General features: G+C 42.2%; 2 protein-coding genes across 5 annotated transcripts in view; one reads left to right on the top strand and one right to left on the bottom strand.

Annotated features, from left to right (window-relative positions):
- Positions 1-345, bottom strand: part of Gpatch2 (G-patch domain containing 2) — a 142731-nt gene extending 142386 nt beyond the window's left edge. For all 4 annotated transcript variants that reach the window (XM_032915790.1, XM_032915791.1, XM_032915792.1 and 1 more), the window contains exon 1: positions 17-345. In XM_032915790.1, the coding sequence (XP_032771681.1) occupies positions 17-75 (59 nt within the window). In that variant the 5' untranslated portion in view covers positions 76-345. The remainder of the gene's footprint in view (positions 1-16) is intronic.
- A 67-nt stretch (positions 346-412) lies between these two features.
- Positions 413-26736, top strand: part of Spata17 (spermatogenesis associated 17) — a 173228-nt gene continuing 146904 nt past the window's right edge. The window contains exon 1 of the mRNA XM_032915678.1: positions 413-528. Coding sequence (XP_032771569.1) covers positions 413-528 — 116 coding nt within the window. The remainder of the gene's footprint in view (positions 529-26736) is intronic.

The raw sequence follows: 26736 nt of genomic DNA, 5'->3' as shown, positions 1-26736 counted from the left end.
GGCCCGCCGAGCTCACCAGCTCTTCCGGGCGGCGGCGGCGGCTCCGATCGCTGGGCGCCCGTCGGCCCCAAACATCAACGACACCCGGGAGCGCGGCCTCGAGGCTCAGGCCCGAGGACCGACTCCAACTCCCGCAGCCCCGGCCACTTCCACACAGCACTTCAGCATTTTGAGAGCAATTTCCGGAAGCCGGCTGGAGGCGGAAACCGGAAGCCGGAAGCGACCATTCGCTCCCCTTCGCCTAGCTGACCCTTCCCGTCCTCCCTTCGAGCTCCCAGGGGAAAGGATCCAGTAGGCTGAAGTCGGTTCTCACATGAACAAATCTGATTTCTCTGTGCAGTTACTTGAAACTGAAACAGAGTAAAAGGAAAGGGGAGTAAGTCGGAAGTGCTCTTGGTTCAGCCCAGTTGCCATGGAGACTGATAGTAACAATTTTAGTGAACTCCAGGCCTCTGAGGCCATGGCTACTTTAGCCAAGCTGCTGTCGCGGTCCGATTTTCTAGAAAGTCAGTACTACTTTAGGAACCGGTGAGTAGTGAAGAGAGGGGGTTCTCAGAAGGAGTTTACTGTTAACAAATTACTTAATTCAGGAAATAGTTCTAAATTCTCCCCATGGGGATTCAAACATGATCAGAAATATATATTTAATATATAATAATATATTAAAGTGGAATTTATATATACATTGACAAGTCATTAATAGGCTGACATGCTCTAAGGAAGGTCCCAGAATAGATATAATTATTAAGGGCAGCCCGAAATTAAGAGATTTCCTCACTGGGGAAACCGGTAGGAGGATCGCTATGAGTCCGGTTCAGCCTGGGCGACACAGAAAATTCAAGGCTGCCCTGGCCAACATTTGGGAAATCTTCCTCAAAAAAAAAAAATGTTTTGTGGACTTTATTTTTCGATATTTTAAAATAATCACCGAGCAATTTGGATTGGTGAAACCTATTTTACCCAGCAAAGGTCTAATAACCTAACTGACATCAACCAGGCTAGCCATGAGCTCAGAATATCATTGTCCAAAAGGGAATTTGAGCTTCCCTTATCTCACAGAGGTCATGGAAATCAATTCATCTGTGACTCGTTTGTCTTAAAGTGAAGTTTCTTCACCATTGTGACAAGATAATTAGTACGAGCCAATGGGCAAAAGCTAAGGCAGCATCCTCATGCCCCACACCTCAACTTTCTGTCCATTGAAACTAGAAGCCATGACTCAGGGGTTTTCACAACTTAGAAGAAACCCCCCCCCCAAAAAAAGTACATTACGGGGTGGTGATAAATTACAACAGGCCAGTGGTAGCCATGCCAGTGTGAGAAGGTCCTGATGAGCCCTTCTGATCCTAGCATACATCTCAGCTATGATTTTATTATTTCACTGTGCACCTCTAATGACTGAGAAAGGTGATAATTCAACCTCGTAGTTTTTGTGAGACAGTATGGATTATGGATCTCCTCACTAGAAGTAGGCCAACGTTGCTTTCATTTTAACCACCATTTCAGCCCCTGCCGCCTTACTTTGTAAGATGCAGTAGCCACATCAATTACTTAGTGAATAATTACGTTACTGACTCCTCCAATTAATCATTGTTAAATAAGCGTAGAGCGGCAGGATTCTCCTGCTCAACATTCGGGAATTAGTCACCATTCGTGCAGAGTTGTGTGGCTTGCGTTTGTTTAGGACTTCAGTGCGTAACAGAAACAAGTTGGTTCTTTCACGCCGTCGACAGCCTATTGTGGATCCGTCATTTAAAAAGGAACTGTGATGCGCTCTAAGTCAGAACTGAGCTGTTGGTTTCCTTTCCGCTAGGCATTCATAGTGCCGGGATGTGCTAGGCAGGCTGTTAAAGGAAACAAGTCACTCAGGGATCACACTCAGCTGTAGGTCCTGTGTACCTAAACACTGAACTACCTGGGTAGATGTGTCCAGGGGAGCAGTAGTGGTATAGATGTTCTGAGGGGAGCCAACCACTTCCTGGTTGGATTAGAGAATTAGAAGGGATACATACCTAAAACTGTAGAACTGACCAAAGGCTTGGCTAGGGAGGCCCCAGACAAAAAAGCAGTCATATAAGACATAAATATGGGCCAGCGAGATTGCTGAGTAGAAACAAATGTATCTGCTGCCAAGATCTATGACCTGAGTCTGATCCCCAGGATCCACACAGTGGAAAAAGGAAGCAGATTCTGAAGAGGTCAGACGAACCCTTCAAACATATACCTTTCATTATACATTAAGAATGATAAATAAAATGTAATCAATTTTTTAATTAATATATTGAATATTAAAGAGGAAAATTTCTTGAGAAATCCTTGTCATTTCCCAATGGTTATTGAGTACAGTAGGTCTTCAAGAACATGTCCTCTAGAGTCATCTGGGATATTTGTTAAAGGTGTTGATTCTGATTCAGCGTGTCTCAGAGCCAGGAGGTGTGCATCTCTAGCAGAATTGTTTGTGGGGCTCTGTTTTGCATTTTAAATGGACACTAGGAAAAATATATGTAGGGTTTTATCTGCAATTCTTCAGCATTCTTCTAAGCTATGCATTTTTTCCCTAATCCAGAAGGAAAGAAAAATGAGAATCAGTGTGAATACTTTGTGCAAAGTCACATAGTGTTGTACAGGTCAGTGGACAAAATTCTCTTTCCACTGAAGTGGTGTGGCTGGTGCAGGGGGAGGAAACACCAAGCTCTGCCAGTCCAACCAATGGTTTAAGTGAACTGCTACTGTGTTCATTCAATGGTTTAAGTGAACTGCTACTGTGTTCATTCAATGGTTTAAGTGAACTGCTGCTGTGTTCATTCAATGGTTTAAGTGAACTGCTACTGTGTTCATTCAATGAACTACAGAGCAATAGTGATAAAGACCACATGGTATTGGTACAGAGACAGGCAGGTAGATCAATGGAATAGAACTGAAGACCCAGAAAGGAACCCACACACTATGGTCACTTAATCTTTGAGAAAGAATGTTAAAAACCATCTGGTGGAAAAAAGACAGCATTTTCAACAAATGCTGCTGGTTAAATAGTGGTCAGCATGTAGAAGAATGCAAATTGATCCATTCCTATCTCCTTGTACAAAGCTCAAGTCCAAGTGAATCATAGACCTCCATATAAAACCAGATACACTGAAACTAATAGAAGAGAAAGTGGAGAAGAGCCTCAAACTCATGGGCACAGGGGGGAAATTTCCTGAACAGAACACAAATGACTTATTCTCTAAGATCAACAATCAACAAATGGGACCTCGTAAAACTGAAAAGTTTCTGTAAGGCAAAGGATGCTTTCAGTAGGACAAAATGGCAAGCCACAGATTGGGAATAGATCTTTACCACCTCTATATCTGATAGAGGGCTAATATCCAAAATATTCAAAGAACCGAAGAAGTTACACTCCAGAGAACCAAATAACCCTATTAAAAATGGGGTACGGAGCTAAACAGAATTCTCAATGAAGGAATCTCAAATAGTTGAGAAGCACTTAAAGAAATGTTCAACATCCTTAGTCATCAGGGAAATGGAAATAAAAATGACTCTGAGATTCCACCTCATACCAGTCAGAATAGCTAAGATCAAACACTCGTGTAATAGCAGATGCTGGTGAGGATATGGAGAAAAAGGAACACTCTTCCATTGCTGGTGGGACTGCAAACTGGTAAAACCCCTTTGGAAATCAATCTGGCAGATCCTGAGAAAATTGGGCATAGTACTACCTGAGGACCCAGCTATACCACTCCCGGGCATATACCCAAAAGATGCTCCAACATATAACAAGGACACATGTTCCACTACGTTTATAGCAGCCTTATTTATAATATCCAGGAGCTGGAAACAACCCAGATGTCCCCCGGCAGAAGAATGAATACAAAAAATGTAGTACATTTACACAATGTAGTACTACTCAGCTATTAAAAACAACGACTTCATGAAATTCTTAGGCAAATGGATGGAGCTAGAAAATATCATCCTGAGTGAGGTAACACAGTCACAAAAGAACTCACATAGTATGTACTCACTGATAAGTGGATATTAGCCCAAAAGCTCACAATGCCCATGATACAACCCACCGACCATATGAAACTTAGGAGGAAGGAAGACCAGGGTATGGATGCTTCAGTCTGCATTGAGGAGGAAACATGATGATTGCAGAAAGGTGGAGGGAGGGAAGGACCTGGAAGAGAGAAAGGAAGGGGAGGAAATGGGGGTAGCAGTATCAGGTACTGGAGGAAACAAGAGTACAGAGGGTCAGGAAATTGAATAAAAATATTTAGCTGTGGGAGATGGGGAACCGTGGTAGCCACTGGAGGGTCCCAGACTCCAGGGAAACAAGAGCCTCCCAGGACCCAGTGGGGATAACTTTAACCAAACTGTGCAGTGAAAGGGAGCTAGAACCTGTAGAGACCGCCTCCAGTAGATAGGCATGGCCCCCAGTCAAGGGATGAGACCACCCTCCCGTCTCAAAGTTTTTAACCCATAAATGTTCCTGTCCAAAGGAAGAACAGGGACAAAAGGTTGGGCAGAGACTGAAGTAAAGATCATGCAGGGACCACCACACCTAGGGATCCATCCTGTCTGCAGACACCAAACCCAACACTGCTGGCTTTGCCAAGAGACACTTGCTGACAGGACCTGATTTAGCTGCTCCTTGAGAAGTTTAGCCAGCAACTGACCAATACAGATGTGGATACTTTGAACCAACCATCATACTGAGCTCGGGGACCCTGATGGGGGAGCTGGCAGAAGGACTGGAGGACTACAGGGGGATTGCAACCCCATAGGAAGAACACCATTGGCTGGCAAGACCACCCAGTGCTCCCAGGGACGAGACTACCAACCAAGGAGTGTAGCTGGAGGGATCCATGGCTCCAGATACATATGTAACAGAGGATGGCCTTGCCTGACATCAGTGGGAAGGGAGGCCCTTGGTCCTTTGGAGTTTTGATGCCCCAGATTAGGGGGATGCTGGATGGGTGAGGCTGGAGAGGGTGGGGTGGGTAGGGTGCAGATGTGGGATGAAGGGTTTGTGGAGGAGTAACCAGGAAGTGTGATAACATTTGAGATGTAAATTAATGGAATGATTAATAGAAAAAAAACCACTAAGACCAATGCAATTTATAGAAGAAAGGGTTAGTTTCAGGGCTTATAGCCTCCCAAGGTTAGAGTGCATGGCCATCATAATGGGAGCATGGGCACAGGGAGGCAGGCATGGTGCTGGTGCAGTAGCTAGAGCTCACATCATGATCCACAAACAGAAACCAGAGGTTTTTGAAACCTGGAAGCTGCCACTAGTGACACACGTCCTCCAACAAATCCATAGCTTCTTAATCCTTCCCAAACCATTCTGGGATAAGTATCCAAACATGACTTTATGGGGCCCATTTCATTCAAACTAGCATACATTCTTATAGATATCATCCAGCATAATTCTAAGAATACTAAAGAAAAATGTTCCCATAATTTTTAGTCTATACAGAAAGAGGGCAGTGGGGAGTAACGGCTAACCAATTCTGACATAGAGTACCTTTTCAGTTCCACATATGGTCTTAGAAGACAGGAAGATGAATAATCTTCAAATTATTCAAATGATTATTGGAAACATAAGAGCCATGGCAAAGGTCCATGTTTTCATGAGAAGCCCCATGAACACTCCTGTATATGTAATCCATGAACACTCCTGAGTGTGTAATCCACGAACACTCCTGAGTGTGTAATTCATGAACACTCCTGAGAATGTAATCCATGGACACTCCTGAGTGTGTAATCCATGGACACTCCTGAGTGTGTAATCCATGGACACTCCTGAGTGTGTAATCCATAAACACTCCTGAGTGTGTAATCCATGGACACTCCTGAGTGTGTAATCCATGGACACTCCTGAGTGTGTAATCCATGGACACTCCTGAGTGTGTAATCCATGGACACTCCTGAGTGTGTAATCCATGGACACTCCTGAGTGTGTAATCCATAGACACTCCTGAGTATGTAATCCATGGACACTCCTGAGTGTGTAATCCATAAACACTCCTGAGTGTGTAATCCATGGACACTCCTGAGTGTGTAATCCATGGACACTCCTGATTGTGTAATCCATGGACACTCCTGAGTATGTAATCCATGGACACTCCTGAGTATGTAATCCATGAACACTCCTGAGTATGTAATCCATAAACACTCCTGAGTGTGTAATCCATGGACACTCCTGAGTGTGTAATCCATGAACACTCCTGAGTATGTAATCCATAAACACTCCTGAGTATGTAATCCATGGACACTCCTGAGTGTGTAATCCATAAACACTCCTGAGTGTGTAATCCATAAACACTCCTGAGTGTGTAATCCATGAACCCTCATTCAAAGCAATATCGACCGCATTATGCATCTGCAATCAAACGATGTCAAGTCAGGGAGAAGGATCCAAAGAAAAGAGAGAGACAGGAGTGGAGCTAGCAGCAGGGGCATTCCAGTTGCAGCTCTCAACAGCTTGACTTTGCTGAGCGTTGTGTTGGACCTCCAAGACGCATTCTTAACATACTTGGGACAATTCATGTGGCCCTTTACACATTCTTTCTGAATGTCTCCTTGGGCGAGTTCAAAAGTTCCTTTAGTCTTTTTTTTTTTTTTTTCTTTCTTTCTTTTTTTTTATCTTTATTAACTTGAGTATTTCTTATTTACATTTTGATTGTTATTCCCCTTCCCAGTTTCCGGGCCAACATCCCCCTCCCCTTCTCTATAGGCTTCCCCTCCCCATCCTCCCCCCAGTACCACCCTTCCCCCAACAATCACATTCACTGGGGGTTCAGTCTTGGCAGGACCAAGGGCTTCCCCTTCCACTGGTGCTCTTACTAGGCTATTCATTGCTACATATGAGGTTGGAGCCCAGGATCAGTCCATGTATAGTCTTTGGGTAGTGGCTTAGTCCCTGGAAGCTCTGGTTGGTTGGCATTGTTGTTCATATGGGGTCTCAAGCCCCTTCAAGCTCTTCCAGTCCTTTCTCTGATTCCTTCAACAGGGGTCCCGTTCTCTGCTGGCATTCATCTATGTATTTGCTGTATTCTGGCTGTGTCTCTCAGGAGCGATCTACATCCGGTCCTGTCGGCCTGCACTTCTTTGCTTCATCCATCTTATCTAGTTTGGTGGCTGTATATGTATGGGCCATGTGTGGGGCAGGCTCTGAATGGGTGTTCCTTCTGCCTCTGTTCTAAACTTTGCCTCCCTATTTCCTGCCAAGGGTATTTTTGTTCCCCTTTTAAAGAAGGAGTGAAGCATTCGCATTTTGGTCATCCTTCTTGAGTTTCATGTGTTCTATGCATCTAGGGTAATTCAAGCATTTGGACTAATAACCACTTATCAATGAGTGCATACCATGTGTGTTTTTCTGTGATTGGGTTACCTCACTCAGGATGGTATTTTTCAGTTCCATCCTAGTCTTCTGAAGATTTCAGGCAATGCTCTTGATGGTTGTCGTGCAGTACAGGACAGAATGCATGCTACTTTTTATTACTGTGACGCAGTCCCTGAAAGAAAAAGGTTCATGGAGGAATTGCTTACTTTGGCTCTTGGTTTCAGAGGCTCTGTGATTACTTGACTGTATGCCCAGGGCAACAGGAGCATGTAGCAGAGGAGTGGCTTCACTTCATGGAGAAGCCATGATTATAACAAGAAAGCGTCCCCATGACCAATGCCCTCCAAGCTATGTCCCAGCTCCTAAAGTTTCCACAAGCTCTCCAAAAGAGGAGCGCCTTAAACTTGAGAGCATGAGCAAATAAGGACGCTTCATGTTAAACCCTGCCAGGGGGTCTTTTTTTTTTAAAGTTTTATTTCATATATGAAAGTACACTGTAGCTGTCTTCAGACACACCAGAAGAGGGTACCATTACAGGTAGCCGTGAGCCACCATGTGGTTGCTGGGATTGAACTCCTGACCTCTGGAAGAACAGTCAGTGCTCTTAACCACTGAGCCATCTCAGTTTGCTCCTGCCTGCTTCAGCCTCTCTGGGTGTTCTCTCCACATATTCGTAGAACCTCCCAGCCTTTCCTCATTGCCCCGTCCCAAACCAGCACCAAGAATTAGGCTGATGGAGTTTTGATATAGTGAGGCCCCGGTTCGTTTATAACCTCCTGTCTTTTTATTCTTACTTTTTGATTTGTGCTGGCAATGAAACCCAGGGTCTTTAGAGTGTGGGAACCCACTCAAATGCTAAACAATCAGGCCTTGCTTAAATGTTTAGGTAGTCAAATTAGTGAATATATTCTTCTAGCTTTAAGGATTTTGGTCTTTCTTGGAATAGTCTTTCTCAGACAACAATTATAAAATAACACTTCATTTGCTTTTAATCTAAAGTTTTACATTATTTTACCTCATTTTGTGAATATTTATGTGTATGTATTGTTTGAGATGGATAAAAATATAATTCCCGGGGTTGGGGATTTAGCTCAGTGGTAGAGCACTTGCCTAGCAAACAAAAGGCCCTGGGTTTGGTTCCCAGATCTGAAAAAAAAAATATATATATATAATTCCCTCAGTAACATTCACTAAAGTCAGTCCTTTCCTCACTAATTATTAAATAATTTTAAGATAGTAAAATAAAGTATAAAAGTTGCAAGGGAAGCCAGAAATAGTAGCTCACATATATAATACCTTTACTCAAAAAGATGAGGCAGGATTTCCATGAATTTGAGACTAGCCTCAAAACAAGGAAAAACTTTAAAAGAAGCAGTAACATTATCTTTCACGGGTAACACCCTACAGCACTCACGGGAGATTTGGAAAAGCAAAGTGAGGCCGGGGTTGGTTGCACCCCTGTAAACAGTGCTAGGAAGGCAGACATGGGATGATAAGGACTCAGAGACTGTGCTGAGCTAGGGACAGAGCCTTCGGCTAGTATGAATTAAATGACACTCCGAAAAGAAGAAGTAATAAATGAATAATATTGCAAATACAAGGCAGTACACAGTTAACTAATATAAATTATCACTTGAAAACACAACTACCACTTTTATAGTATCAGAGTGAATGTAATTTGACTCAAATTTTTCACTTTTCTATTGTCCATATAGAAATGAACTCCTATATATACAATTTGTGTACAAGATATTTTCATATGTTTTCTTGCAAAATCATTTATTAAAATTGTAAAAAATAACTGGAGTCAATCTGAATCTCTACAAGGACAATATATACACAGCAGTTTTCTTTTTTTTTATCTTTATTAAATTAAGTATTTCTTATTTACATTTCGATTGCTATTCCCCTTCCCGGTTTCCGGGCCAACATCCTCCTAGCCCCTCCCCCTCCCCTTCTATATGGGTGTTCCCCTCCTCATCCTCCCCCCATTACCGCCCTCCCCCCCAACAACCACGTTCACTGGAGGTTCAGTCTTGGCAGGACCAAGGGCTTCCCCTTCCACTGGTGCTCTTACTAGGCTATTCATTGCTACCTATGAGGTTGGAGCCCAGGGTCAGTCCATGTATAGTCTTTGGGTAGTGGCTTAGTCCCTGGAAGCTCTGGTTGCTTGGCATTGTTGTTCATATGGGGTCTTAAGCCCCTTCAAAGCTCTTTCAGTCCTTTCTCTGATTCCTTCAACGGGGGTCCTGTTCCCTGTTCAGTGGTTTAATGATGGCATTCACCTATGTATTTGCTGTGTTCTGGGTGTGTCTCTCAGGAGAGATTCAGTTCCTGTCAGCCTGCACTTCTTTGCTTCATCCATCTTATCTAGTTTGGTGGCTGTATATGTATGGGCCATGTGTGGGGCAGGCTCTGAATGGGTGTTCCTTCTGCCTCTGTTCTAAACTTTGCCTCCCTATTCCCTGCCAAGGGTATTTTTGTTCCCCTTTTAAAGAAGGAGTGAAGCATTCGCATTTTGGTCATCCTTCTTGAGTTTCATGTGTTCTGTGCATCTAGGGTAATTCGAGCATTTGGACTAATAGCCACTTATCAATGAGTGCATACCATGTGTGTTTTTCTGTGATTGGGTTACCTCACTCAGGATGATATTTTCCAGTTTCATCCATTTGCCTATGAATTTCATGAAGTCATTGTTTTTGATAGCTGAGTAATATTCCATTGTGTAGATGTACCACATTTCTGTATCCATTCCTCTGTTGAAGGGCATCTGGGTTCTTTCTAGCTTCTGGCTATTATAAATAAGGCTGCTATGAACATAGTGGAACATGTGTCCTTGTTATATGTTGGATCATCTTTTGGATATATGCCCAGGAATGGTATACCTGGGTCCTCAGGTAGTTTAATGTCCAATTTTCTAGGGAACCTCCAGACTGATTTCCAGAATGGTTGTACTAGTCTGCAACCCCACCAACAATGGAGGAATGTTCCTCTTTCTCCACGTCCTCGTCAGCATTTGCTGTCACCTGAGTTTTTGATCTTAGCCATTCTGACTGGTGTGAGGTGAAATCTCAGGGTTGTTTTGATTCGCATTTCCCTTATGACTAAAGATGTTGAACATTTCTTTAGGTGTTTTTCAGCCATTAAACATTCCTCAGCTGTGAATTCTTTGTTTAGCTCTGAACCCCATTTTTTAATAGGGTTATTTGTCTCCCTGCAGTCTAACTTCTTGAGTTCTTTGTATATTTTGGATATAAGCCCTCTATCTGTTGTAGGATTGGTAAAGATCTTTTCCCAATCTGTTGGTTGCCGTTTTGTCCTAACAACAGTGTTCTTTGCCTTACAGAAACTTTGCAGTTTTATGAGATCCCATTTGTCAGTTCTTGATCTTAGAGCATAAGCCATTGGTGTTTTGTTCAGGAAATTTTTTCCAGTGCCCATGTGTTCGAGATGCTGCCCTAGTTTTTCTTCTATTAGTTTGAGTGTATGTGGTTTGATGTGGAGGTCCTTGATCCACTTGGACTTAAGCTTTGTACAGGGTGATAAGCATGGATCGATTTGCATTCTTCTACATGTTGACCTCCAGTTGAACCAGCACCATTTGCTGAAAATGCTATCTTTTTTCCATTGAATGGTTTTGGCTCCTTTGTCAAAAATCAAGTGACCATAGGTATGTGGGTTCATTTCTGGGTCTTCAATTCTGTTCCATTGGTCTATCTGTCTGTCTCTGTACCAATACCATGCAGTTTTTATCACTATTTCTCTGTAATACTGCTTGAGTTCAGGGATAGTGATTCCCCCTGAAGTCCTTTTATTGTTGAGGACTATCCTGGCTTTTAGCTATCCTGGGTTTTTTGTTTTTCCAGATGAATTTGGAAATTGTTCTGTCTAACTCTCTGAAGAATTGGATTGGTATTTTGATGGGGATTGCATTGAATCTATAGATCACTTTTGGTAAAATGGCCATTTTTACTATAGTAATCCTGCCAATCCATGAGCATGGAAGATCTTTCCATCTTCTGAGGTCTTCTTCAATTTCTTTCTTCAGAGGCTTGAAGTTCTTATCATACAGATCTTTCACTTGCTTGGTTAAAGTCACACTGAGGTATTTTATATTATTTGGGACTATTATGAAGGGTGTCGTTTCCCTAATTTCTTTCTCGGCTTGTTTCTCTTTTGTGTAGAGGAAGGCTACTGATTTTTTTGAGTTAATTTTATACCCAGCCACTTTGGTGAAGGCGTTTATCAGGTTTAGAAGTCCTCTGGTGGAACTTTTGGGATCACTTAAATATACTATCATATCATCTGCAAATAGTGATATTTTGACTTCTTATTTTCCAATCTGTATCCCTTTGATCTCCTTTTGTTGTCTGATTGCTCTGGCTAGAACTTCAAGAACTATATTGAATAAGTAGGGAGAGAGTGGGCAGCCTTGTGTAGTCCCTGATTTTAGTGGGATTGCTTCAAGTTTCTCTCCATTTAGCTTAATGTTAGCAACTGGTTTGCTTTATATGGCTTTTACTATGTTTAGGTATGGGCCTTGAATTCCTATTCTTTCCAGGACTTTTATCATGAAGGGGGGTTGAATTTTGTCAAATGCTTTCTCAGCATCTAATGAAATGATCATGTGGTTTTGTTCTTTCAGTTTGTTTATATAATGGATCACGTTGATGGTTTTCTGTATATTGAATCATCCCTGCAGGCCTGGGATGAAGCCTACTTGATCATGGTGGATAATTGTTTCGATGTGCTCTTGGATTCGGTTTGCCAGAATTTTATTGAGTATTTTTCCATCGATATTCATAAGGGAAAATGGTCTGAAGTTCTCTTTCTTTGTTGGGTCTTTGTGTGGTTTAGGTATAAGAGCAATTTCATGTCTTAATATGTAATTTTGAACTATCTGTTCACTCAGTGATAAGACCATTTTTGTCTTCAAAAAGCAGTTTTTAAAAAGCGATAAGTCTGAGTAGAGAGATGTCTCAGCTGGTGAAGACAGCCACATTGAAACCTCTAGATCTGAGTTTGATCCCAGGACCTACAGGGTGGCAGGATAGAAATGACTCCTGTCTTTTGATTTCCACATCCATGTCATGATTTATACATGTGTGTGCATTTGGGACACAAACACACATGCAAATGTAGATGTAAAAACATCCAAAGGAATAAATTTTTTACATTATGATATAAAAAATTCCTTTGGACAAATTACAGAAAAATGTATTTAGGCAATTTTAGACTATAAAATGTAGATTCCTAAATATGGACCTGGGGATAAACAAAGTGATCTGTAAAACGAAGAGCTCCGTAAGTTTTCAGTTGAGAAGTGGACGGTCAGGGAGAATAGTCTTGGCTCCTTGGCTGCTTTCCTGTCTTACACACGGAGCGTTACATAACCGTAAACCGTCTGTGAAATAAGATGATCAATAAGAACACATGTTCTCAGAGAAAAAGGTTGTTTTGGAACCAAGGTTAAAGTGTTCATAAAGTTATTACTAATAGAAGATTTGGTCCTAACTTTGAAAAACTGGATTAAGTAAAAAAAATTTAATGAATTTTAGGCACAGTGTAGAAGCAATTGTAAGATTTGTTCTTACATAAGCAAACAAATTAGATTAGCCAGTCATTCTAGTTGTTTGTTTTTGCCTGGAGGTTGTATTTGGTAAAATTCTAACCTCTTCAAGATAGAGCATATGTAGTGTCTGGCATCTCCTGACTAAGCCCTGGGGTGGGGGTGGAAATGTAGCAGCAAACTCTGACCTATAACTAAGAGTGATAAACTCTCAGAACATACAAACCCAGGAATATAAAATGGTACCAATGGATAAGGCTTTTAAAATCATTTTTCCAATGTAGTTAAAAATCAAGAGGAAAGCATGAATATAACAAGAACTTTATAAAAAATGAAAGAAAAATGATACTTTTAGAAATTAAAACCACACTTGACATTAAAATTTGCTAGAAGCACACACACATGTGAACCCACAAATGCATGCACGCACAGCACACAGAAGAACATCGAACTTGTAAGGTAAAAGGTTGCAAGTCCCTCCTGCTCTCCATCACTCTGCACATTCCTCACACATCAGTGTCCTCTATATAACCGTAATCCCGACACCAACATCAGGAAGTGGGTGCTGGCTTATGCTTCTGTCTCCCTGTGAACCGCCAAGGTTTGCCAGCTTCAGTAGTAATCTTTGGAAGGTTTGTGCAACACTGAACAAAAGTATATCCTCAAAATCTTTATAGCTAAAGGATCCAATGTGCCCACCCAGGGACACACCTGGAGAAAGGCTGGTCCAGAAGGACTATTGGTTTTTCCTGGTTGCTGTGGGAGATGGCACCAATTTCTTCCTTGGTATAGCCACTGATGAGTTACCCATGCTCTAGTGAGTAACCCAACCCTTGATCCTACAAGCACCCCTAACTGAACTCAGTGTTGTTTTGTTATTTTGCTGATGTTTTCATGGGAGAGAACTGTTTAGGAAGAAGAAAGCTATCTATGGGAACGAAGGGAATCAGAGAAGGTAGTGGGAAGGGAAAAGTGATCAGAGTTAATTGTATACATGTATGGAATTGTCAAAGAAAAGGTAAAAAAAAATGTTAACAGACCCTTCTTGTCCTGTCTTTCTTGGTGATCATGAACATGGAATATTTATCTTTTTTTTATGACTTTTGACCCTTTTGAAGATTACAAGCTAGTTGTCTTGCAGAAGTTTTCTGGGTTTTTTCCTTTTGAATACAGGGCACATTTTTGGGGGTGGAATGGCTGGCTTATGAGTGACTCTTGTCCTCACACTGTACTGACTCGATTCCATATGGCCCCGCATTGTTCTGTCACTGGTGGCTTTATTTCATTTCAACCATAACAAAGAAGATGACCAAGAGACTTCTCCACTAGAACATTCTCTCTCCATTTTAATCAAGGGTGTGTTTTAAAGCATGTATTTGGAAACCATATTCCCTATTCCTCAACCCACTGTAAATTTACTTATTATTATCAATGTGGGCTTACAATTTCCTGTTCTCGTCAATGAGATAATGTCTCTTTTTCTCTTCTTACTTTAATTCTGACATTTGTCTGAAGAGAACCATGCCATACTTTCTGCTTTGCCCCAATCACAAAGCATCCCTGTTTTCTGACAAAAGAAAGTATTCTGGTCTCCTCACCATCCATTTCTCCAAGGAGCCCTTGTTCCATATAGAAAGTTCGCCTTGTCATTGGGAGTGTTTCTGGGGATGGTTACTTTTAATGGATCATGGACCATGCTAGGGACCATGCATACATATGCATTAAGACATTTTACACCCATGTCAATTTCTGCATTAGTCATTGTGGATATTAAAAGCCATGAGTTGGCTTTTGTGGTATTAAAAGCCATTGTGAAAACTCTCTTTCATACTCAGCATCCTCAGATTAATTCTATAATGCTCTGTTGCTCCTAAACTCATGAACTCCAGCATTCTTCCTGTCCACATCCTAAATAGTTAGTACCCCAAGAATACACCACCACACCTGGCTTTTCTTTGTTTCTCCAGGTGTGAGAAGCCCGCCCCTCACTCTCCTGACTACATTTGCTTTATTAAGCTATTCTCCATGTGTGTAACCCATTTTCTCTTACCACAGTGGGTACCCCATTCTCTGGCATTGATACCCTTCTCAGCGCAGTCCCGGTCTCCCATGCTGAACTGTAGTCTCCCTGCCAGTTGGGATGTCTTTCCCAAAATTTTAAATGGGAGAAGCTATGTTGTGTGCCCTTACAAGTAGACCGCTCCTTCACCTTGCCGTAGAACATTCCTTTCTGGGCTCGTGCTCTGACATGCTACACCACTTAGCCCCAGTATTCGAGTATTCTCCATGCAAACTCTGACAGCCCATTTGACTTTATCCCTTTGTGATATGTCCAGCAGACACTCTTACTTCCATTACCCAGTACTGAATGGATTTGTTTAGGAAGTGAAAAGCAGTAAATAAAAGACACTTTAGCATGCACTAATAAGAGTAACCTTTGTGGAAAACTATGTCTCCTGATTTATGATCTACATTGAGGTCTTTGCAGCCCCACACTTGTTAACCTGTTAAATAACAGCAGCAAAAGTCGTGTGAGACCCTCACTGAAACAAAAAGGAGACTCGCATCTCCTAAGAGTAGCCCTATTCATTACACCAAGAGCCTTTCATCAGACACAACGTTATTATAAAATATGAATTAAGTGTAGTGTCTCCCTTTAAAGAGCTTAAAAACTTTAAAAACTAGCAAAATCATATGCAAAAGAGTCACTCTACACATCAGTGTATCTGATGACAAAGGTCAGCGGTGTTGAGATATTATTCCTACAGTCTAAAAGAGTTGCGCACTGTCTGGTAGTGAGAAAAAAAGAATATTGGGTCTTTAATCTAACATTTATTTATTCATAGCTAATATATGTGGGTCAGACCAAGGCCAGCTGGTAGACATGTAAGGCAGCGTTCGAATGTTACTTTCTCTTCATTTCGCTACTTACCGCCAGTTAGTCCCTGGCCTTGGATGTGCACACACGCGTCCCAGAGTTCCTACGCCTGTACTTGATGACCAAGCAGCCAGAAACTTCTCGCCTTCTCCTGATGTTTTATTGCATTGCTCTTAATACGTCAGCTCTTTTGTCATTATTAACTCGCTCAGTATTCACTGTGATAACACTGATAATAAATTTATTTCAAATCCATGTAGATGGCATAATTTATTCACTGCTATAGGATTTTCATTATAATCTGGAACTAATTATTTTACCATTAAAATAAAGTGTTGCCCACAGTTTTTCATTTTAAACATAAAACACCTAGTGGTTCATGACATATCGTGTGGGCAGTCAGCCTCCCAGTACTAACCAAAGTATCTGGACAATTCATTCGAAGCAGGTATTTTTTTTTTTAAGGATAACAGAAAAAACAATGCGTGAAATTAAGATTTCAGTGCATACATTAAAACTCAGTTAAAATTAGTGCTTTTAAATGTGTTATCCATTGTGTAATATATACTTATTGATACAGCATACATTCATATTTATATACATTATTGCTAAACATTCCAGGAACAGATGGATTTGACATTTGACTACTGCCTCCAGGAGAGATTTGTTTTATAAAGAAACTCACAGTTCTGTGAACTTGGCTGCTTATATTCTGCAGGCAGGCCTAGTACCACAAGGAGAGGATGGATCAGCGTGCAGTACAAACTGTGGAGTGTTGTAACTAATGCTGTGTGACCTCCAAGGAAGTAGTCAGTGAGGCTGTGCACCTTATCCCTTGACTGCTAACTGTTGACAGGGAAGGGGAGAAACATCTCCAGTCACTTAAATAGACTGCATTTAAAGAGAAGTAAATCTAGCGGAGTCCCATCACATGTCGACGATAAACACTTAGTAGGAAGCTGTGTCTGACATCTTGGGTTTGATCTTACAGCCACCTTGTTGAATGGGATTATCTGCATGGTCTTCTTTGAGCTCCTTGCTCTACTGGACACTGTATTGCTGTGTCCTTGTGTGGGTCATAAGTGACATTTTTATGTGCTTCCTATCGCATGAGTTATGAACTCATGATTTAAAAAGAAAAATGAAAGACTTCCTCTTCCCCTGTAGCCCCTTGCAGAGACCTTGCTACCATGGCATCTCATAGCATTTGGTACCTGATAATCATTGTTTTCCTTTTTGATGTCTTTGCATTCACTTCTGTGACACAACATTATACTTTTATATTATACTTGAGCAAGTTTTTTTCCTTCTTTAGTTTCATTCAAAACTTTCACAAACCAAAGATTATAACCTTTGAGGATGTGAAGTTCCACTGTCCAATTGGTGATCCTGTATATAAGGAATTCTGTACCTCTTTTTTTTTCTTTCTTTCTTTCTTTTTTTTATTAACTTGAGTATTTCTTATATACATTTCGAGTGTTATTCCCTTTCCCGGTTTCCGGGCAAACATCCCCCTAATCCCTCTCCCTCCCCTTCTTTATGGGTGTTCCCCTCCTCATCCTCTCCCCATTGCCGCCCTCCCCCCAACAATCCCGTTCACTGGGGGTTCAGTCTTAGCAGGACCCAGGGCTTCCCCTTCCACTGGTGCTCTTACTAGGATATTCATTGCTACCTATGAGGTCAGAGTCCAGGGTCAGTCCATGTACAGTCTTTGGGTAGTGGCTTAGTCCCTGGAAGCTCTGGTTGCTTGGCATTGTTGTACATATGGGGTCTCGAGCCCCTTCAAGCTCTTCCAGTTCTTTCTCTGATTCCTTCAACGGATCATTCTCAGTTCAGTGGATTGCTGCTGGTATTCGCCTCTGTATTTGCTGTATTCTGGCTGTGTCTCTCAGGAGCGATCAACATCCGGCTCCTGTCGGCCTGCACTTCTTTGCTTCATCCATCTTGTCTAATTGGATGGCTGTATATGTATGGGCCACATGTGGGGCAGGCTCTGAATGGGTGTTCCTTCTGTGTCTGTTTTAATCTTTGCCTCTCTATTCCCTGCCAAGGGTATTCTTGTTCCCCTTTTAAAGAAGGAGTGAAGCATTCACATTTTGATCATCCGTCTTGAGTTTCATGTGTTCTGTGCATCTAGGGTAGGAATTCTGTACTCTGAATGGTACAGATCCTACTCTGAAAGCCACAGTCTTCTTCCTTCTCTAGTCTCACATGTTTTGCTTTTTTATTCTTCATCCTCTTCTTCTCCTTCTCCTTCCTCTTCCTCTTCTCCTCCTCCCCACCCCCCATGTTACGTCTGTCACATTTTATCAGTTCCTTCAATTTCACAGATACTTTACTGTGTGTGGGAAAACAGATATGAATAAAAGGTGAGCCCAGCCACAAAGAATGAAAATGTTCTCACTGGTATAGAAGGCTATAAGCATATGAAGATCGACCTTCTTGGAGGCTGTAGCTGAAAAATCAATTCAAGGAGTAACTATGTGGTCTAAAGGCAAGAGAGACCATGGTTTGTTCAGGGACCTAATGGGATAGAAGTCTACAGTGGATTGAAATGATGTAAGAAGATAAGGGAATTGTGATGGGCCAGATCAAGGAGGTTTTGTTTGGTATACTAAGGGCTATGACTTCATTCAGAAGTTTTGATGTGTCCTCTGAGGTTGAATATTAAAAACTCTCAAGGAAACAATGACATTATTAGATTTTTCAGAAGGTAATTTAAGGAACCAGTAAGGTGGCTCAACAGATAGGGAACTTGAAGACGCAAGGTCCATCATGAGGATCCACATGAGGGGAGGGCCTACTCCTTCAGATTGTCCCTTGACCAGCCCAGGCTGCCCCACCCCTGTAAAATAAGTACATAATATTTTTAAATGTTTTAAAAATCATTCATTCCATGTGTGGTGTTACTTGCCTCCCATCCCATAATGTGGGGCATTGGGCAAGAGGATCCACAGTTCTAGGCTACTTAAGGAGACCTTGTCACACAAAACAAAACAAAACACTTGGGAAAACAAAATTTCTGCAACTAATCAGTTTTAAAAAGATGAAGGCAGAACTAATGCTGACTACTTATTTCTCAATCTCTGATGTCAGCTATTGGTTGGATAACATTGCTATTCTTGACCAAGAACTGGTTTAAGATGAGTAGTAGTGATAAGAAGATTCTGGTCTCCCTCTTCCCCTGTTCTTTCCTGGAAACAATCTCTTCCACTTGTGAAGGTGTGTGGGTGTTTTCTAATCTTTTGATATGGCATTTAAGTCTTCACTCATTTTAATTCATGTTATCCTGAAGGATATTGGCTTGAAAAATCATATATATAAAATGGTCATAAAATGTGTCTTTGAGAAGCACACTGGCTTACTGTTCTTATGCGCTAAACAATTTTGAATTAATGAATAACTTATTGTCCAGTAAGTCTTTGTTTTTCCTGTAAGTTTCAGCGATAGCATTTAAAAATAATATGATACATAAAAGGATAATATTTACTCGTGGCCCTACAAAGACTTGGGACAATTTGCTGCTCTTGCAAATGACCCAGGTTAGGTTCCCAGCTCCCACATAGGGCAGCTCACAACTACTGTACCTCCAGATCCAGGCGGTCTCCGTGAGCCCTGCACCCACATAGCCTACATACATTCAAAACATACACATGAAGTAAAAATCAACTTAAAAAAGAAATCTTTAAAAATATCCATGCAGTTGTTTTTGTGTTGGATTATTCCTGTGTTATTTAGGAAGACTTTCAAATCCTGCAGTACAGCAATTCAGATCTCCTCTCCTCCTAGTCTGCTGAAGGCTGAGACTACAGGAATTGTGTTTGGTCCTAGCCTGTTCGATCTGGCTTTGAGCTGATATTATTCATCCTTCTTCCTACAAGGTTTTTATGATGAGCTATCAAATGTGCCTCTGGTGTAAACATTACTGAAGTTTTAACAGAAAAGCAGAATTTAAGATTAAGAAATTTGACCATAATTCTTCTACACTTAAAATTTGACTCATGGTTTTTAGGAGATTTTATTGGATTCTCTCCTTTGCCCACTTCTGACATACAAAGGCGTTGTGTAACTATTATATTATGAATCAGGTTAATGAAATTCTTCTTTCAGGTTTCATTCCCTGAGTTATGTGTTCTGCACAGAACCACGATTCTGTATGTGCAGTCTCATATGCACTCAGTTAAACTGCCTCTTCCAAATATGAGAATGCAAAATATTATGCTGTACATTTCCCATTATCATGCTTTATCCACTTCAGAGATATTGATATACTTAATTTTCTGTAAGAATAAAACTGTATTGTTTCTGTAGTGGTCGATATTTCAGTAGGCCACTCTGCTTGTTTCAGTGTTTAGCACAGTCTTTATGAAAAGGCTAACTCCACTAACGACCATTTGGTATAGCCAGAAACCATTGCTCTTGGTAGAACAGCTGATGGGGGTTCAACCAATGGTGGTGTATTTCACTGTTCTGGCCTTCCCTGGAATGGATGCTGAGGCATTCTGAGTTTCTATACAGCTTCCTCTGTCTTGTATTTCTTCAGAAACACCTTCAAGATTCTTCCAGTGCCATGAATTTGGATTGGTGGGTTCTTAGCAGGAGCAGAGGCCAACTAACGATGGACCCGTTAGGGATGCTGGAAGCAAACACTTGTCACCACATTTTCACTAAGGAAGGTTCTGGAAGCTACATCAGTATCAGCTGCAGTGCAAGAGCTTTCCCTGGAAGGCAGAGAAGGCGCAGAATGTGTGCTTCTTAAGCGCAGCAGGACCTTCCAGTGTTGGCTTGACTTCCTTATTTGTAGAGATAATGGTGTAAGTCACACGTGTATTTACATTATAATCAGCATGACCTCTTTGCAGCCATGCCGGGTACTCAGAATCAGATAGTTTCTGTGTACTTGACTTTGATGACCCTGAAGACACAATGCTGACTTTGTTTATCTCGTAGAGTCAGGGTGTCAGGTAACCCAAGCTGGCCTCGGACTTCCTGTCAAGCTGAAGATCCCTGATCCCCTTTCGAGTTCTGGGGTTGCTGGTGAACCACCACAAAACTAGTTGACCCCACTTTCCCCTCCTCTTTCTTCTCTCTTCCCTGTCTCTTTCTCACTCGCTGTACTTATCTTTAAATGAGTTATGCCTTCTTCAATTTGTGGATTCCATCAGTAGATAATGAATTTTAGAGGGAATTCATAAACTAGGCCCTTTGTTTTTCAGGAAGCTGTCAAAAAAGGCAGAGAGACACATAGGTGTGTCTTCCCTACTTTTTACCTCTGCAGCCTATAGCACACAGGGTAAGAATCTGAACTTCATTGACGTGAAGAAAATGCTCCGTTTTTAAAAAATGGAGGTTTGAACTTTCCTTTTGTTGAGACATGAGTCTCACTGTGAAGCTCAGGCTGCCCTTAAAATCCTTTTGTCTTGACTTTTCAAGTCACTCCACATTCAGTGAGGGGTGTGAATTTGGATGTTCCCTTTTTTAAAAATACATGATAAAGCCCTTGGAGACCTGAGTTCAAGCCTCAGTTCCTTGTGTGCTCGCAGAGGCTAGTGATCTCAGTGTGGGGCAGTGTGAGGCAGGGATTGTTGGGGTGCTGGCCAACCATTTTAGTCTACTTGTCAACTTCCAGCCAATGAGAAACCATGTCTCAAAACAAGCTGGCATGTAGGGATCTGCACTGGAAGCTAACCATTGACCTCTTCACATATGCACACTTGTGCATGTGCCTGCACCTCATGGAAACACACACACGTACCTATGAGCATACAGAAACACAAAACATGTAGAATATGTTCAACGCTTTTCTATTCTATGATCTGTTTTTGTAAAATCCTTTGCTTCTGAATATGGAAAACTGTCCTAAAGAATACTTACATTTTCTCTGTTGATCTATTCTTTTAGTTGTTTTCAACGTTAATATTTCTTTATTTCAATTCTTTACATGTTTGATACTTTTTGAAACACCTCATCAGATTTGTGACAGTGTACTATCACTGCTGGAGCTTTGTAAATGTAGACTTTGCTTAATGTAGAAGCTTTGTTAGTGAAGAAATTCCACGGTTACTTTGTTTCTAATCTATCAAATTCAAATGTAGTTACTTTCCTATTTTTTTTACCTCAGTGACAATGCTGTGCTTTACCTATATAAGTCCTGTGTCGCCTGTCATCAACTCTTCCATGCTTAGATCCACCTGACTGTTGGGTACCCTCGATGTACCTTTGTAGATAAGCTTCTGTGCACAGAAGTGTGTTCTCTTTAAAAATTGTTGGAGGGAAGCATTCACAAATGGAAAGAGTAGCTATGACCTTATGACTCTTGATTACCATGTTAACTGAAGATAACACATAAAATGTGTCTTTTAAGTTATTCTTTTAAATGTAATGTATGTGTACCAGGTTATGTTGTGCCTGATCCCTCTAACTCCTCGTGTCTTCCCACCTCAAATCCATGTTTTTTTTCTTTATTTTTGTTATACACACACACACACACATGAATGAATATATAATTCCAATCATGAATCCATTTAGTGTTGCTCATACTCGTATGATTTTAGGGCTGACCACTTGGTATTGGCTAACCAATTAAGGGTTCATCTGTGTGGAAGAATGATCTCCCTCTCTCAGCAGCCTTTTAGTACTCATAGCTGTTCATCTGAGGGTGGGACACTTCCCTCCCATTTCTGTTGACATATCAACAGGTGATGTCATTGTCTAGCTCTTGTCTAAGTGTCCGTGTTGTTGAAATTTCATGTGTGCAGCTCTTATGTCCTGTAAGGAAGACAGGGTCTCACCACAGACTTCCAGTTTTTTCTGGTCTTTGGTTGGGGATGGGGGGGGGGAGGCTGAAAGGTACACTTGTCTGTGGTATAAGGGTGAGTACTAGGAAGGCATTTATGGATTATTCTGGTTTGGGAGAAAGTGGAAGTAGTGGAAGTGGAAAGCTGCTGCCTCCTCCATGACCTCACCAGCCCCACCATGACCTCACCAGCCACACCAGTACCTCACCAGCCCCACCATGACCTCACCAGCCACACCAGCACCTCACCAGCCCCACCATGACCTCACTAGCCACACCAGCCCCTCACCAGCCACACAGCACCTCACCAGCCACACCAGCACTTCACCAGCCCCACCATGACCTCACCAGCCCCACCAGCACCTCACCAGCCCCACCATCACCTCACCAGCCCCACCAGCACCTCACCAGCCACACCAGCACCTCACCAGCCACACCAGCACCTCACCAGCCACACCAGCACCTCACCAGCCACACCAGCACCTCACCAGCCACACCAGCACCTCCCACCAGCCGCAGGTGGTTAGCTCCATTCACAGTCAGGCATGCATTCCCTCCTCCTGAGCAGGCTGTAAGTCCAGTTAAGCTGCAGATGACTCTTGCACCTAAGAGGACAGTTTGTTTGCCTTGCTACTCTGTAGGCATTGTAGCTAAATAGGGCCGTTGACTGCTTTTCTCCAATAGCAGCTTGCATAGCTCCTGAAGTGCTGTGAGAATTCCCCCTCAGGGAAGAGGCTTTCAGGGCAGACCTAGCTCCATTATTCCCAAGTCCTGTGTGTGAGATTCATGGGGACTTCAGCAATAGGAACTTAACTTGAAACTCCAGGAGGGACTAAGTTCTCAACCTGGTACTGAGGGGGTTTTAGCTTTGGGGATGGGGAGAATCCTATCATCAAATTGCCATTTCTCTATCACAGACATGACTGCTTTTGCACAGATTTTTTTTCAATTCTAGAAGTTTGAATTTTTTAAATGTATAAAATAAGCTTTTTTACTTAAAATTGTCCTTTTCTATATGTTGAAGTCAGTTCCCATTTTTAAGTTTCCAGTTGATTGTTTTGGATGAGGACACAATAGAATTTCGGTTATAACATTTGGAAATGTATTCTTTTACATCTTTGGCTTTACTTGTCCTTCTACTCTTCTAACTCTCCCTTTCTCTCTCTTCCCTTAGAAGCAGTGATGAGTAAGAACTTGCACTAGGGAAGGATTGCCTAGAGTCAAACTTGGTGTCCAACACTGATTCTCACCAACTATCCTCATCATGGACAAAGGGAGAGAGTGAAGTGCTTGAAGTGCTTGCCTAGCTCACACTTAGTGGAGAAGTGCTTGCCTAGCTCACACTTAGTGGTGAAGTCCTTGCCTAGCTCACACTTAGTGGTGAAGTGCTTGCCTAGCTCACACTTAGTGGTGAAGTCCTTGCCTAGCTCACACTTAGTGGAGAAGTGCTTGCCTAGCTCACACTTAGTGGAGAAGTCCTTGCCTAGCTCACACTTAGTGGTGAAGTGCTTGCCTAGCTCACACTTAGTGGTGAAGTGCTTGCCTAGCTCACACTTAGTGGTGAAGTCCTTGCCTAGCTCACACTTAGTGGTGAAGTGCTTGCCTAGCTCACACTTAGTGGTGAAGTGCTTGCCTAGCTCACACTTAGCCTAGCTCACACTTAGTGGTGAAGTGCTTGCCTAGCTCACACTTAGTGGTGAAGTCCTTGCCTAGCTCACACTTAGTGGTGAAGTCCTTGCCTAGCTCACACTTAGTGGTGAAGTCCTTGCCTAGCTCACACTTAGTGGAGAAGTGCTTGCCTAGCTCACACTTAGTGGTGAAGAAGTGCTTGCCTAGCTCACACTTAGTGGTGAAGTGCTTGCCTAGCTCACACTTAGTGGAGAAGTGCTTGCCTAGCTCACACTTAGTGGTGAAGTGCTTGCCTAGCTCACACCTAGTGGTGAAGTGCTTGCCTAGCTCACACTTAGTGGTGAAGTGCTTGCCTAGCTCACACTTAGTGGTGAAGTCCTTGCCCTAGCTCACACCTTAGTGGAGAAGTGCTTGCCTCTCAGCTCACACTCACACTTAGTGGAGAAAGTCCTTGCCCTGCTCACACTTAGTGGTGAAGGCTTGCCTAGCTCACACTTAGTGGTGAAGTGCTTGCCTAGCTCACACTTAGTGGTGAAGTGCTTGCCTAGCTCACACTTAGTGGTGAAGTGCTTGCCTAGCTCACACTTAGTGGTGAAGTGCTTGCCTAGCTCACACTTAGTGGTGAAGTCCTTGCCTAGCTCACACTTAGTGGAGAAGTGAAGTCCTTGCCTAGCTCTCACTTAGTGGTGAAGTGCTTGCCTAGCTCACACTTAGTGGAGAAGTGCTTGCCTAGCTCACACTTAGTGGTGAAGTGCTTGCCTAGCTCACACTTAGTGGTGAAGTGCTTGCTTAGCTCACACTTAGTGGTGAAGTCCTTGCCTAGCTCACACTTAGTGGTGAAGTGCTTGCTTAGCTCACACCTAGTGGTGAAGTGCTTGCCTAGCTCACACTTAGTGGAGAAGTGCTTGCCTAGCTCACACCTAGTGGTGAAGTCCTTGTCTAGCTCACACTTAGTGGAGAAGTGTTTGCCTAGCTCACACCTAGTGAAGTCCTTGCCTAACACACACTTGGACCATATTTGACCCCAGCACTAGAAAAATAAAAGAGGTGTGTGAGTAGTAATTTATATTATCATGTTGAAAAGATTGTGTAGAGCTCTCAGCTGTAGGTGTGAAATACTGGAAAGAGTACCTAACACATAAAAGTCTATTAGGAAATTCTTTTAACTATAACCAGATATGCATTACTAGGTATAGGGTACCTACCAGCCCTTGTGCAACCCTGAAATTGGGGGAAATTTTCAATGGGGATATCTGCTAGGATGAATGTGCCAATAGGCATCTGCCCTCGTTAGGAGAACCTTTGGTGTGACACAGAATGAGTGTCAAGACTGATTCTAGTTATCTCTTAGAGGCACTGCAGATGCATTATGGGGTAAATATATAAGCTACTTCCCTCTGGATCTTAGTGTTTAATGAAGAGACATCAACCAACAAGCCTTACATACACCTGAGCTCGGTGTATAAAGTGGAAAGGCCCCACTTACTGCCTGGGAAGTCAAGAGCACTCTGGGAAATGTTTTAACTTTTCCTTGCCCACACACGAAGTACAAACAAAAGAGCTAAGAACGAAGGCGATGCTGACCTCCTGACTGCTGGTGCATTTGATGCTGGCACACCAATGGTGCTGGCTTGTGTGAATGAATGTTCTCCATGCTGCATTTGACACGTGGATCAATGTCATGCTTTTGTGTCCCACTCTCTGCTCCTGTCAGCCTTCTTGGTTTGGCTTTCTAGGTTGTTTGTTCCTTATGTAGACCTGCAATCTGTCTACTTTTGATAGCTACCTGGTGCTCACAGATTAATTGCTAATCCTATTTTTCTTTGTCTCTGGCAAACCTTATAACTGTTGTTTTTAAATTGTATTGTTGAAAGCGTTTTGTTTAATCTGTTTAATTCTACATATATACTATAAACTTATATAAAATTCACGTTTTATCTAACATTCATTATGAAAACAGAAGTAAATCTTTGCAGGGAAAAATAATTCTGGGATCTAGAAAGATTACTCAGTCAGTGGAGGTTCTCCTGTGCAAGCAAGGCTCATGCTCTGACCCAGCTCAGAACTTTAACACACACGAAAATCCAGGGTCTCTAACCCAAGTGCCGGGTGGTTAGAGAGACAGTCGCTCCCTGAAACCTAAGCACCAACCTGTCTGCCTCAGCGAGCTCCAGGTTCAGTGAGTCTGTTAAAATACAAACGGGATGAAGAGTGACTCAGGAAGATACCCATGCCAAACTCTAGACACAACACATACACACACAGACACACAGACACACAGACACACACACACACACATAAACACACACACGCGTGCACATACATGTGCACACACACACGTGCACACACACATATTAACGTGGTTGCATATAAGCACAAACATACAGAAACAGTAACAAGAAAGAGGTGTCACCATGTTACCAACTGTGTTCATTCAGCAAACAGGAGGTGTAAAATGTGGGCCAGCCAGCGTGGAAAAGAAACAGTCTGCAGTCTGCCGTGCTGTCCCTTTACTGATT

This window comes from Rattus rattus, chromosome 10 (genome assembly GCF_011064425.1).
Source record: "Rattus rattus isolate New Zealand chromosome 10, Rrattus_CSIRO_v1, whole genome shotgun sequence".
Classification (NCBI taxonomy): Eukaryota; Metazoa; Chordata; class Mammalia; order Rodentia; family Muridae; genus Rattus; species Rattus rattus.
This window is presented reverse-complemented; position numbering and strand designations above follow the sequence as displayed.